Source organism: Polypterus senegalus, chromosome 4 (assembly GCF_016835505.1).
Source record: "Polypterus senegalus isolate Bchr_013 chromosome 4, ASM1683550v1, whole genome shotgun sequence".
Classification (NCBI taxonomy): Eukaryota; Metazoa; Chordata; class Cladistia; order Polypteriformes; family Polypteridae; genus Polypterus; species Polypterus senegalus.
Window position 1 is genome coordinate 236,551,021 of NC_053157.1, and position 13,150 is coordinate 236,564,170.

Here is a 13,150-nt window from a genome sequence, read left to right on the forward strand (position 1 = left end):
TATATATATATATATATATATATATATATATATATATATATATATATATATATATTCAAAGGGAAAAGACTTTATGACCAGCACATTCTGACCCCCACCTTATTAATCCCCCAACAACCACCACCCATTCCACCCTTCAGCTGCTGTATAACGCCTTTGATTCCTGTATGTTTGTATGTCTATTTATTTTTCTTTGATGATGACACCTGGCCGGTTGTCGAAAGCTGAGGAATAAACAACTATCTTAAGATACGTGACTCATTTTCTGCCTTTGTGGCTATCTAGCTACAAATATGCAAACTGTCTCACAGAACTTTGCTTCTATATAAACTGCACAAAAAAATGAAAGGACCACTTTAAAAACCCATCAGATCTCAATGCTATCTCTTTCTACTGCTATGGACTGATGTGGTGATGTGTGAGGAATGAAAGGACGGAAATGAAAATAATGAACCGAAAAAGAGAGAGAGGGCTGAATTCAAATACACCTAAAAATCAAAGGGGACAAATGATGCAGCAGGCAGGTGAGTTCATTTTGCCAAAATTTCATTGCAGCAACTCCAAATTGTACTCAGTAGTTTGTATGACACACACACACACAATGTCTGACAAAGTCCTAATAAGACAACAAATGGTGTCCTGTGAGATCTCTTCCCAGATCTGAACCAGGGCATCAATGAGCTCCTGGACAGTATGAGGCGTTGGATGGACTCAAACATAATGTCCCACCCAGAGGTGTTCTATTGGAATGAGGTCAGACGAGTGAAAGTGGGGGGAGGTTGGTCATTCAATGGTTTTAATTCCTTCATACTCTCGCAAACACATGAGGCCAGGTATTGTTGTGCACCAGGAGAAACTAGCATAGGGTGTGACAATGAGTGGTCCAAGGATTTCATCCCGATACCTAATAGCAGTCAAGGTGCCTTTGTCAAGCCTGTAGTGGTCTGTGTGACCCTCCATGGATATGCCCCCTTCCCAGATATACCATCAATGACTTACCACCAGACCCTTCATGCTGAGCGATGTCACAGGCAGCATAACGTTCTCCACGGCTTCTCCAGACCGCTTCACGCCTGTCACATGTGCTCAGGGTGAACCTCATCTGTGAAAAGCACAGGGCGCCACCAGAGGTGGACCTGCCAATTCTGGTATTCTATGGCAAATGCCAATCGAGCTCCACGGTGCCCACTAGAGGACGTCGGGCCCTCAGGCCACCCTCATGAAGTCTGTTTCTGATTGTTTGGATTGTTCAGTGGCCTGCCTGCCTGCCTGCCTGCTGGAGGTCATTTTGTAGGCTCTGCCAGTGCTCATCCTGTTCCCACTTGGCCAAAGGAGCAGATAGTGGTCAGTCCTGCTGATGGGTTAAGGACCTTCTATGAGGGGCCCTGCCCAGCTCTGCTGGACTAACTGCCTGCCTGTGTCCTGGAATCTCCTCCATGCCCTTGAGACTGTGCTGGGAGACACAGCAGAACTTCTGGCAATGCCACGTATTGATGAGCCATCCTGGAGAAGTTGCACTACCTGTGCCAGCTCTGTAGGGTCCAGGTATGGCCTCATGCTACCAGTAGTGACACTGACCATAGCCAAATGCAAAATGAGTGACAAAACAGATGAGGAGGGAAAATGTCAGTGCCCCTCCACCTATTAACCCATTCATTCCTGTTCTGGGGTCATCTTATTGTTGCCCCTCTAGTGCACCAAAGCAGCTGAAACTGATGAACAAGCCCTCTGCTGCTTAACTGACCAGATCAATAGCCCACAAGTGTCACTGACTTGATGTTACACTCTCATTCAAATGGGTGCCTTTCATTTTTGAGCATATTTAATAAATATATTTGAGCATATATATTATATATAATGTTAAAGGATTCCACACCACACAGGGAAAGGTTTGGGGGCAACCGCCTGTATTCTTGAGATAGGCTTCCAAAACAGAAGTTGGGGTTCAAAATGGTAAAGGTCTCCAACACAGCCCCATACACACAGGCAAACATGGCGGTTTTAAAGCCAAGCAGGGTTGTGATGCCATCGGGGCAGGGACAGGAAGCGACGCCATCGATTCCAGGTGAAATTTCACGTGGGTTGGTCTGGATGAAAAAGAGGAAGGATCAGTGGACTCTGCCATCTCCTTAGTCTGGCATAGAATTGTTATCGCTTTGTGAGCCTTTCAGCTGCCTTCCATGTGCATGTGTGTGACAAAATATAAACTGCTCAAAAAATTAAAGGAACACTTTGAAAACACATCAGATCTCAATGGGAACAAGAAATCCTCCTGGATATCTATACTGATATAGACTGGGTAATGTGTTAGGAACGAAAGGATGCCACATCGTTTGATGGAAATGAAAATGATCAACCTACAGAGCCCTGAATTCAAAGACGCCCCAAAAATCAGAGTGAAAAAATTAAGTGGCAGGCTAGTCCATTTTGCCCAAATTGAATTGCAGCAACTCCAAATTGTACGCAGCACTTTGTATGGCCCCTGTGTTCTTGTATACATGCCTGACAACATCGGTGCATGCTTCTAATGAGATGACAGATGGTGTTGTGGGGGATCTCCTCCCAGATCTGGACCAGGGCATCACTGAGCTCCTCCTCCAGTCTGAGGTGCAACCTGGTGGCATTGGATGGACCAAAACATAATGTCCCAGAGGTGTTCTATTGGATTTAGGTCAGGAAAGTGTGGTGGCCAGTCAATGGTATCAATTCCTTCATCCTCCAGGAACTGCCTGCATACTCTCACCACATGAGGCCAGGAATTGTCGTGCACCAGGAGCCACTGTACCAGCATAGGGTCTGACAATGGGTCCAAGGATTTCATCCTGATACCTAATGGCAGCCAAGGTGCCTTTGTCAAGCCTGTAGCGGTCTGTGTGACCCTCCATGGATATGCCTCCCCAGACAATCATTAACCCACCACCAAACTGCTCATGCTGAATGATGTTACAGGCAGCATAATGTTCTCCATGGCTTCTCCAGACCCTTTCACTTCTGTCACGTGCTCAGGGTGAACCTGCTCTCATCTGTAAAAGCACAGGGCACCAGTGGTGCATCTGCCAATTCTGGTATTCTATGGCGAATGCCAATCGAGCTGCATGCTGCTGGGCAGTGAGCTCAGGGCCCATTAGAGGACATGGGGCCCTTGGGTCACCCTCATGAAGTCTTTCTGGTTGTTTGGTCAGAGACATTCACACCAGTGGCCTGCTGGAGGTCATTTTGTAGGGCTCTGGCAGTGCTCATCCTGTTCCTCCTTGCCCAAAGGAGCAGATACTGGTCCTGCTGATGGGTTATGGACCTTCTATGGCCCTCTCCAGCTCTCCTAGAGTAACTGCTTGTCTCCTAGAATCTCCTCCATGCCCTTGAGACTGTGCAGGGAGACACAGCAAACCTTCTGGCAATGACACGTATTGATGTGCCATCCTGGAGAAGTTGGACTACCTGTGCAACCTCTGTAGGGTCCAGGTATCGCCTCATGCTACCAGTAGTGACACTGACTGTAGCCAAATGCAAAACTAGTGAAGAAACAGTCAGAAAAGATGAGGAGGGAAAAATGTCAGTGGCCTCCACCTGTTAAACCCTTCATTCCTGTTTTGGGGGTCATCTCATTGTTGCCCCTCTAGTGCATCTGTTGTTAATTTCATTAACACCACAGCAGCTGAAACTGATTAACAACCCCCTCTGCTACTTAACTGACCAGATTTATATCCCATAAGTTTCATTGACTTTATGCTATACTCTCATTAAAAAGTGTTCCTTTAATTCTTTTGAGCAGTATATAATGGCCAATAAATAAATATGCCCAAAATAAGTACATACAAGTTTAAAAAGCTAAAACAAAAAGACTGTTTTTCAGGCAGCATTTAAAAGTTGCTGCTGACCTCATATAAAAATGGCGACCATTCCATAGCTTAGGGGCAGCTACTGCAAAAGCCCAGTCCCCTCTAAGCTTCAGTCCAGAACTCAGAGGTCAGAGGACCTTGGTGACATTGGAGAAGAGTAAATTTGCATGAGTAAGAGTTTAGTAAGATACAAAGGGGAGCTAAACCATTCTGGGATTTAAAAGCAAACAGTCAAATTTGAAACTCAAGTCCGGTAATGAACAGGAAGCCAGTGTAGGGATGCTAGGGTGGGTGTGATGCAATTCTGTTTTTCTATGTCTGCTTGTAGCCTGGCAGCAGCAGTCAGGTGAGCAGCAGATGACCGATTAACTCCTGTGTGGAATGAGTGGCAACAGTCAAGCCGAGAAGAGACAAATACAATGAATGAGTTTTTCAAAATCATCCACAGAAAGAGGAAGACATTAATCTTTGCGAAGGACGGCCGATGCCCTTATCCTGCCAAGACGCCTCTGTAGATGAACGACTTGAGGAGAGAGAGCGTGCAAAGGGCATTATCTGCCGCTGACCGCTAAAACCCCCCACTGGAGTGCTGCAGCACCGCGGATTCCCACAGGGCTTCACGGGACTTGGAGTTTGGAGGCTCAGTCCTGTAGAGTTCTAGGGGGAGCCACCAGGGGGTGCTGCGGGCGCTACAGTGCTCTACTTTGTTGGGCTTCGGCCTCATGCTAACGGGCCACCGGAGGTATTCAGGATAAAAGTAGCCAGCTGCTTGCCCTCCAAGAGCCAGAGTTGGGAGGTAGGAGGACAAAGCTTGTTGGAAGAGGAGTGGAGGCGGACTGAGGAAGACAGAAGAAGAGAGAGACGGGGAGTGAAGAGAAAGTACTGTTTAGCACTGCATAGTCTTGTGCTTATTGGTGCTTACTGTACTGTGCAGGAGGGAAACTATTGGGAAGAGTTTCCCACGGCTGAATAAAAGCCTAGGTGTTGTGCTGGACTCGTATTTGCTTCTGCTTAGGTCAGGTTTGGAACTGAAGCGTCCCCTGCAGGCCACACCTTTTAGAAACATCAAGTCTTATTGCCCTTCAACCCAACATTCCCCATTTCACTGTGACAGAGAAGTTTTGTGCATAGCGGTGCAGAGAGATGAGCTGCCACACACACAGTCTGTTCACTGCCCTTTTATGTACGGCTGTGACCTGTAATCAGAGATAAGCATACACCACCGCAATGCCCTGAACCTCAGCTTATCCGATTGGCCTTTCAGAGCATGTGGCTTGATGTGGGCGGGGTGTTAGATCAAAGCAATTCACTCATCTGTGAGGTGCGGCTCGATTCGGCATACACAAGTGTGATTCGCATGTTTTACTAAGAAAAGAGAGCAGACAACATGGAAACGTAGGATTTATTTGAAAGAAGACACCCTATCCCAGTACTGCTTTTAATCGAATTGTGGGTTTATTGCAGCAAACACAATCTTGAAATATTGCGGGAGGCCTCATACATATAAGTGGCCATAAATCTCAACTAGTTAGTTGTTCTAAAGAGCAAAAAAAGTGGACATTTAAATTAACGATGAGATTTAATGTTTTATTTTGTTCTCTTCATACACTCTATTGCCAAAAGTATTGGGACGCCTGCCATTCCAAACACAAGAACTTTAATGCCATCCCATAGGCTTTAATAAGGAGTCGGCCCACCCTTGGCAGCTCTAACAGCTTCAGCTCTTCTTTCCCACAAGTGTGTTGATGGGAGTTGGTGACCAGGAGAGCCTTTGTGAGGTCAGGCACTGACGTTGGACGCGAAGGCCTGGCTCGCTCGCCGTCTCCCAGAGGTGTTCTGTCGGGTTGAGGTCAGGGGCTCTTCTCCACACCAAACCCGCTCCTCCATTTCTTTACAGCCATTACTTTGTCCACTAGTGTGTGTGTGTGTGCGCCCAGTCGTGTTGCCATCCCCAAACTGAAATTGTTCAAAATGGCGCTGTATGCTGAAGCATTAAGTGTTCCTTTCACTGATACTAAGGGTGCCCACACCATAATCCCCCCCACACCAGACTTTCCACTTGGCACAATGCGCTCAGGCGAGTCCCGTTCTCCAGTCCAGACTCGCCCATCGGATTGCGTGATTCGTCACTCCACGTCTGCCCTGCTCTCGAGTCCAGTGCCGTCTGGTGGGCTTTACTCCTCTGCAATCTGATGCTTTGCATTGCACTTGGTGATGTCAGGCTTGGCTGCAGCTGCTCGGCCGTGGAGACCCAGTCACTCCATGAAGTTCTCTATGCTGCACTGTTCTTGAGCTTTTGGAGGTCTGTAGCTATCGACTCTGCAGAAAGTTGGCGACTTCTACCCACCTCAGCGTGCGCTGTCCTCGCTCTGTTGGCTACCACTTCATGGCTGAGTTGCTGTTGTTCCCAATCACTTCCACTTTGTTCTAACACCACGGACAGTTGAATATTCAGTAGCGAGGACATTTCACAAATGGACTTCTTGCACAGGTGGCATCCTCTCATGGTACCAACTTGAATTCACTGAACTCCTGAGAGTGGCCCGTTCTGTCGCAAATGTTGATAGAAGCCAGCAGTCTGCATGCCGAGGGGCTCGATGTGATACACCTGTGGCCATGGAAGTGACTGGAACACCGGAATTCAATGATTTGGAGGGGGGTCCCCAATACTTTTGGCAATATTGTGTTTGTGTAAGAATTCTTACCGATTGCTTTTAATGATCAGACATTTTGAGACCTGTAATGGTTTGTGGTAGTAACAGCAGGATGGTTTCATGTCGGGAAAGAGCACCACAGATGAGATGTTTGCTCTGAGGGTGTTGATGGAGAAGTTTAGAGAGAAGGCCAGAAGGAGTTGCATTGTGTCTTTGTGGACCTGGAGAAAGCAAATGACATGGTGACTGAGAGGAGCTGTGGTGTTGTATGAGGAAGTCGGGAGTGGCAGAGAAGTACATAAGAGTTGTACAGGATATGTACGAGGGAAGTGTGACCGTGGTGAGGTCTGAGGTAGGAGTGACGGAGGTGGGATTACATCAGGGATCAGCTCTGAGCCCTTTCTTAATAGCAATGGTGATGGACAGGCTGGCAGATGAGATGAGACAGGAGTCCCCGTGGACTGTGATGTTTGCTGATGACACTGTGATCTGTAGCGATAGTAGGGAGCAGTGATGAGGAGACCCTGGAGAGGTGGAGTTATGAGAGGAGAGGAATGAAGATCAGTAGGACCACCAAGACAGAATACATGTGTGTGAATGAGAGGGAGGTCAGTGAAATGGTGAGGATGAGGGGAGTAGAGTTGGAGAAGGTGGAGGAGTTTAAATATTTGGGATCAACAGTACATAGTAATGGGGACTGTGGAAGAGAGGTGAAGAAGAGAGTGCAGGCAGAGTGGAGTGGGTGGAGAAGAGTGTCAGGAGTGATTTGTGACAGACAGGTATCAGCAAGAGTCAAAGGGAAGGTCTACAGGACAGTAGTGAGACCAGCTATGTTATATGGGCTGGAGATGGTGGCACAGGAGACAGAGCTGGAGGTGGCAGAGCTAAAGATGCTAAGATTTGCATTAGGTGTGGTGAGGATGGACAGGATTAGAAATGAGGACATTAGAGGGTCAGCTCAGGTGGAACGGTTGGGAGACAAAGTCAGAGAGGCGAGATTGTGTTGGTTTGGACATGTGGAGAGGAGAGATGATGGGCATATTGAGTGAAGGGTGCCAAGGATAGAGCTGCCAGGCAAGAGGAGAAGAGGAAGGCCTAAGAGAAGGTTTATGGATGTGACAGGACAGGAAGATATGGAGATGGATGATCTGCTGTGGCAAACCCTAATGGGGGCAGCCAAAAGAAGAAGAAGAAGATGAAGAAGAGTTTGTGGCCTGGGGAGGTTTAAGGAACGTGCTGTTCATCTGTGTGCTGATTGGTGTAATCAAAATGCTTCTTCACTGTGATATGCAAATGAACCTGCATGATAAAAGGGGCCGTTCTCTTAAGACTAACCAGTCCTGCTATACAGAGACTTCTGCAGGTCCCATGGCATGGATCCACTTGCCAGCTGCAATGAAGGACATCCATTTTGAATTCAATTTGTAATGACAACTCAAAACTATTTGGTATTTACAGAAACACTTTTTTTCTTTAACATTTGCTCGCACGCCACACACCTCCATCATCAGCTGCCATTTTTTGTGAGTAAAGCAGCTCTCAACGCCCACCCAGTCGCCCTGCTCAAGCCGGTTGCCACTGACTGCCTTAAATCGTTCATAGAGGTGGTCAAGCATACCTAAAGTGGAATGCCGGTGGCTGGGCTGATCGCACATCTGTCTGTCCCCCTATAAAGCATGTCACCTTTGCAGACTGGAGGGAGTGGGGACTTGCAGAAGTTGGCACACCCAATCCTGGCCGGAACCATCACGTGGTCAAGTGGCACGTCGTCAAGAATGTCTGCATTACAAGGCTGAGGGCGGGGGAGATGCATGCCATGGGAGTACTATTGGCTGAGAGCGGGTTGGGGTCATTGTCACTGACCACATGGCTGGCACAGAGATGGCAGAGTGAAATCCACTACTGAATTTGAGCTTGGGAGCAGCACAGGAGTTCCACGGCTACGTGGCTCTTCACAACCTAGTGAGTGAATTGTAACATAGCATGGCAACGTTTCACAGAATAAATACTGTAGGCACCACAATGGATTGGCATGGGTGTAATTGGGGTCTCGGGTGCAAATAGGAGAATGATGGGGTAAGTTTCTCTCCTGAAAACTGGGTTGCACCCTCCTGGTGGCAACACCAGCTCTGAAGATGTCTATTTGGGTGCATCCTCACCAGCACTCAATAAATTCACACAGCAAGATGTGAAACTAATGGAGCACTGCTGCGCATAGCTTGTGGCAATGAGCATTCAGTGGCAAATAGTGAAGTCGAGGGACAGGACACAGACACAGTGCTGGCCACATGGGCATAGAAGGCAGAGACAGACTTCTTGGCAAAGTAGTTCCAGCTGTGGACCTCCCACTTTGAGGCAGGGCAGACTGTTTGAGCAGATGGAAGGACATGGCGTGCTCCAGCCAATACAGGAGAAGCTCCAATGCCAGGGCAGTTTGGCCAAGTGGGCATTCAGCCTATGGACATGGGGGTGATTTGGCCCAAACTTTCTCTTTTTGTCTGTCCATTTGATAATTGAAGAGTGAAGTGAGGAGGAGACGTAGTGGGTGTTGGGCTCCACGAGGAAGGGGGTGGCAGAATTTCTCGGTGAGCTCCAGCCCTTACAGCACAGCAGTGTTTTTATTTCTCCTCTTCTAACGTTGAGTACCGCTAGAGGACAAACTGGTGACATCTGTCCTGTGGGCCTGAGACCCAGCACCAGTCCAAGTCCAAAATGCCCAATGAGGCATTGCTTGCAGTGACATAAAAAAGGCTTGCACTGGAGAAACTGGCCTGTAATGCCCTCCTGGCAAAACCTCAGGAGTAGGGCACCACATTTCAACATCCAGAGCTGTGGCTGGCTACTTCCAAAGGTTCCCTCAGTAAGAATACTTTAGATGTTATGACAGCATGACGCTTCACCTCCTCCTCCAATGTGTTCTTGGGACCCCCCAAAAGCCCTTGTTTTTTTCCACGAAGTTTTCATCAAAATAATCATTACCACCACCATCATCATCATCATCATCTTCTTCTGACCCCAATTCACAAAAAGCAGCAACTCTTATTTTTATAAAAGAGTTTTCCCACATCCTGTACTGTCAGATGGCTTCTCTTGGGGTTACTTTCTCCAACTTTTCTTGATGTGAACCCTGCCAAGGTAAGAGTGAACCTCACTCCTGGGTTTAGTTGTGTGTGTTGCTTAACAGCGCTACTTTTGGTGAATCGTTTGCCACATTCAGAAGAGCAGGACATTTTACTCCATTGTGGGTTCTTGCGTGGGCCTGAAGGTTGCTTACTTGTGAGAACCGCTTGCCACACTCAGAACAGTTGTACGGTTTTTCTCCAGTGTGGATTCTCGTGTGGGCCTGTAGGTGGCTTACTTGTGAGAAGCATTTGCCACACTCAGAACAAGCATAAGGCTTCTCTCCAGTATGGATTCTTTTATGATTATGAAGATTACTGCTGTGTGAAAATCGTTTTCCACATTCAGAGCAACAGTAAGGTTTCTCTCCAGTGTGACTTCTCTTATGTGTATTAAAATTACTGCTGTGTGAAAATCGCTTGCCACATTCAGTGCAACAGTAAGGTTTCTGTCCAGGTTGAATTCCGACAGGCTTCTGCATTTGTTGTTGTTCAGTGTTGACGGCTTCTACCTGTGCTTGGGGGGCAGCAGTAAGAGAACTGCACTGTAAAGAGGCTGCGGTCACATTTTCTGATCCTCTTGTTGACTTCTTCGTCTTCTCATTTTCCTGTTGATGTTGCACTCTGCACTGGAGAGGGATCGGAGCAAATGAAGGCGTGGAGAAGCTGCCATTCTCCTGGAAACCTGTAATAACACAAACAGTTTAGTTAAATCTTTTGAAATACATTTTACGTGACGGCGATAAACTCACAAGTCAATCCAAAGCAAGAATGGCATTTTTACATACACAAAAGTGGCTTCTTTTACGGAAGTCAGACGTTTTCATGTTGTCTGCTCTCTTTCACTAGTAAAATCTGCACACGTATACACGGAGTTGAGGTGCGTGTCACAGCGGAGTTAATCTGCTTTAATCAAAGACCCCACCCTACAGTGAAAGGCTCATTACCATTGGATAGCAGAACTTCGGAACTTCCCCACTGTTTGTGATTGGTCATTTTTATCAGATGTCACAGCTGTGTGTAAAAAAGGCAGGAAATAAATTGCGTATTTTTCTTACGCATCTTTAAGCGCAAACTTCTGTTAGTGCAATAAGACTTGGATTTTGTACTAAGGAATGTCTTCTTCTTCATTAAGAGGGAAACATAAGGCTGAGAAAATCCTAGAAAAGTTACAGAATGTGAATGCTATGGGATATGAAGACACATTTACTGAAGGACACAGTGCTATGCAAGTCCACTTCACAGTAGTATATAGCAGGCAGGGCGGTGTAGCGGTTAAGGCTCTGGACTTTAAACCCTGAGGTTGTGGGTTCAAATCCCACTACTGACACCATTCTGTGACCCTGACCTGCCTGCGCTCCGATTGGAAAACCAAAAAGAAATGGAACCAACTGTATCATAAATGTTGTAAAGGCATCAGCCAAATCAGTAAATGTGGTACAACTCTGAGGTGCCATGGAGTGCAGCTTAAGGGTCAGGGGATCAGTTACCACATTTGGGCACCGTCTGCTGCCCATTCTTCTTATGTCAGTTTTCTAACCAGTGCTCTTCCAGTTTCAACTTCTTAGCGTGCTGAAAAAATTTATAAGAATCCTCTAAACCTGTGAGGTGGCAGCTGCAACGAATTACAGGGGAAGCTGAGTGAACCACAGCAGACGAATTCCAAACTATTGTACATAATGTCAGGGTTCTCAGTGCTGGGTGGTAAACAGAAATTATTTCCAGGACTGGCATGAAAAATTATTTGGAACATCAAGGTTTGGAGAAGTTTACAGATTCTTTACTAGTTGCTTCAGAGTGATTCATAAAGTAAGTGTATGTGTGTGTATTATAATTTGTTTTTTTCTTTCTTTAAAAAGGTGTCTTCTGTGCTAATCACCACCTGGTGTGTCAAAGTTTTGAACATCAGAGCATTAGAAGTATGTCCACTTAATTCCATCAGAATGGCATCAAGTCGAGTTTTGAAGGCTCCCAAAGTCCTCCTGTCCACCACACTTGTTCCAACTGTCTGTGACTTTCTGTGTGAAGGAAAACTTCCTGCTGTTTGTGTTAAATTCACCCTTCACAAGCTTCCAATTGTGTCCCTGTGTTCTTCATGGACTCGTTTTAAACACTTCAATCAGGTCAACTCTTCACCTTCTTTTCCGTTAACTGTAAAGGTCCAGGTCTTTTAATCTTTCCTCATAATTCATCCCCTGTAGTCCCAGAATTAGCCTAGTCGCTCTTCTCTGGACTTTTTCTAACACTGAACATGAGAAGAATCTGGACGAGAACAGGCCGTTCAGTCCAACAAAGCTCGCCAGTCCAATCCACTTCATTCTTCTAAAGCAGGGGTCCTCAGTCACAGTCCTGGAGGGCCGCAGTGGCTGCAGCTTTTCATCCCAACTGGTTTCCCAATTAGAAAGCAGTACTTGCTGATAATGAAACTTATCATTGAACTATTTAGCTTGTTAATGCTTGCATTTATCCAAGAGCAATTTTAATTCTGTGAGAACATTATCCATGTGTTTTGTGGACCAGGATAGATTTAAACTTAATGGTCCTTCCATTTCCCCTCTCATTCATTTCTAAACATTATTTTATCACAGATACTTCATGGTAAGCACATTGGCTGGAGAGCTGCTGGTTTACCGGTTATCTGCATCCCATTATTAACTAACATCTGATTAAGAAAACAGGCAACAATTAAAACTTAAATGCAGCTGCTAAAATCTAAAATAGGTAATTAAGGTTTCTGAATGGTAACAGTCAAGGGAACTAAAATTAAGCCCCAAAAAACGTATTGCTTTAGTAGTAAATAAAATGGTTTTAATTAAGAAATTGGTTAAAGTGAAAACCTTCAGCCATAGCAGACGTCCAGGACTGTAATTGAGGACCTCTGATCTACAAAGTAACTAAAATTTTCCTTCAATGAATAAAGGCATTAACAAGGCACAGAGTTCAACACCAATTATCATAATCAGCACGGACTGAGTTCTAATTTGGACACTGGCTGGAATGAAAACCCGTAGCCACTGCGGCCCTCCTGGACCGTGATTGAGGACCCCTGTTCTAAAGTAACATCAAGTCGAGTTTTGAAGGTCCCCAAAGTCCTCCTGTCCACCACACTACTTGGTCATTTATTCCAAATGTCTGTGGTTCTCAATGTAAAGAAAAACTTCCCCTTAACAAGTTTCCAACTATGTCCTCGTGTTCTTCATGAACTCATTTTAAAGTCACCGTCTCGATCCATTACACTCATTCCCTTTATAATTTTAAACAGGTCTCCTCTTAAACTCCTTAAGGCTCAGCTCCTTCTGTCATTCCTCTTTGTTCAACCCCTGTAGTCCTCTAATCAGCCTAGTCGCTCCTCTCTGGACCTTTTCTAGTGCTGCTATGTCCTTTTTGTAGCCTGGAGACCAAAACTGCACCCAGGACTCCAGATGAGGCCTCACCAGTGTGTTATAAAGCTTGAGCAGAACCTCCTGTGACTTGTACTCCACACATCAAGGCACTATATAACCTGACACTCTGTTAGCCTTCTGAACACAATAGTGTG

At 46.1% G+C, this 13,150-nt stretch overlaps 1 protein-coding gene across 1 annotated transcript in view; it reads right to left on the reverse strand.

The window, feature by feature from the left end:
- The window catches only part of LOC120528911 (zinc finger protein 708-like), a 47,906-nt gene that overhangs the window by 29,853 nt on the left and 4,903 nt on the right, over positions 1 to 13,150 (reverse strand). Inside the window, exon 3 of the mRNA XM_039752987.1 lies at positions 9,660 to 10,297. Within this exon, the coding sequence (XP_039608921.1) occupies positions 9,660 to 10,297 (638 nt within the window). The remainder of the gene's footprint in view (positions 1 to 9,659; positions 10,298 to 13,150) is intronic.